Genomic DNA, 1,226 nt, shown 5'->3' on the forward strand with positions numbered 1-1,226 from the left:
TCGGCTCCCTGGGGCCTTTCCTACTCAGCGCGGCGCTACTGGTGCTGGTGCTCAAGGTGGGGTCGCCCCGGCCTCCGCGCCGCGGGGAGGGCAGGCGGTGCCTGGCGCGCCGCTGCAGGAGCCCCCTGACTCCCCTCGCGCTCCGCAGCTGGGGGACATCCTCCCCTACAGCAACCCGGTCGTGGTCTTCCTGTTCCTGGCGGCCTTCGCGGTGGCCACGGTGGTCCAGAGCTTCTTGCTCAGCGCCTTCTTTTCCCGCGCCAACCTGGCGGCCGCCTGCGGAGGCCTCATCTGGCGGTGCCTGGCGCGCCGCTGCAGGAGCCCCCTGACTCCCCTCGCGCTCCGCAGCTGGGGGACATCCTCCCCTACAGCAACCCGGTCGTGGTCTTCCTGTTCCTGGCGGCCTTCGCGGTGGCCACGGTGGTCCAGAGCTTCTTGCTCAGCGCCTTCTTTTCCCGCGCCAACCTGGCGGCCGCCTGCGGAGGCCTCATCTACTTCACCCTCTACCTGCCCTACGTGCTGTGCGCGGCCTGGAGGGAGCGGCTGAAAAAAAGACTCGCCGCCGTCTGCCCGCAGAGCCTGCTGTCGCCTGTGGCCTTCGGCTTCGGCTGCGAGAGCCTGGCCCTCCTGGAGGAGCAGGGCGCTGGCGCGCAGTGGCACAACGTGGGCTCCGGGCCCGCGGCCGACGTCTTCAGCCTGGCCGAGGTCTCGGGCCTTCTGCTGCTGGACGCTGTGCTCTATGGGCTGGCCACTTGGTACCTGGAGGCCGTGTGCCCAGGTGGGCGAACGGGAGGGGCGCTTGGCGGGGCCTAGGGACCAGGGTACTGGGAGCGGAGGAGGTGGGGTGTCCCGACACCTCCCACAGTGAAGTGACCAGACTCTGGTCACTGTGCTCCTGCATAAGTGCACCCGCACTGCTTCTCCCAGGCCAGTACGGGATCCCAGAACCCTGGAATTTTCCCTTTCGGAGAAGCTACTGGTGTGGGCCTGGGACCCCCAAGGATCCTGCTCCACCCTCTGCACCGCAGGACCCAAAGGGTGAGGCCCCTGTGGATGAACTCCAGTTCTGTCATGTACCCAGCGGCCGCCCAGGCCTGGAGCACGCTGCTGCCCCCTGCTGCCCTCTGCTGCCCCCTGCTGCCCAGCTGCTGCCCCTCTGCTGCCTCCCTGCTGCCCCCTGCTGCCCCACTGCAGCTCCTCTGCTGCCCCCCTGCAGCCCCTCTGCT

General features: G+C 69.1%; 1 protein-coding gene across 1 annotated transcript in view; it reads left to right on the forward strand.

The window, feature by feature from the left end:
• ABCA7 (ATP binding cassette subfamily A member 7) overlaps window positions 1–1,226 on the forward strand; it is a 20,048-nt gene that overhangs the window by 5,090 nt on the left and 13,732 nt on the right. Inside the window, 3 exon segments of the mRNA XM_027769562.1 lie at window positions 7–56; window positions 349–778; window positions 928–1,038. Coding sequence (XP_027625363.1) covers window positions 7–56; window positions 349–778; window positions 928–1,038 — 591 coding nt within the window.

The sequence above is a fragment of the Tupaia chinensis genome, unplaced genomic scaffold (assembly GCF_000334495.1).
Source record: "Tupaia chinensis unplaced genomic scaffold, TupChi_1.0 Scaffold149964_1, whole genome shotgun sequence".
NCBI lineage: Eukaryota > Metazoa > Chordata > Mammalia > Scandentia > Tupaiidae > Tupaia > Tupaia belangeri.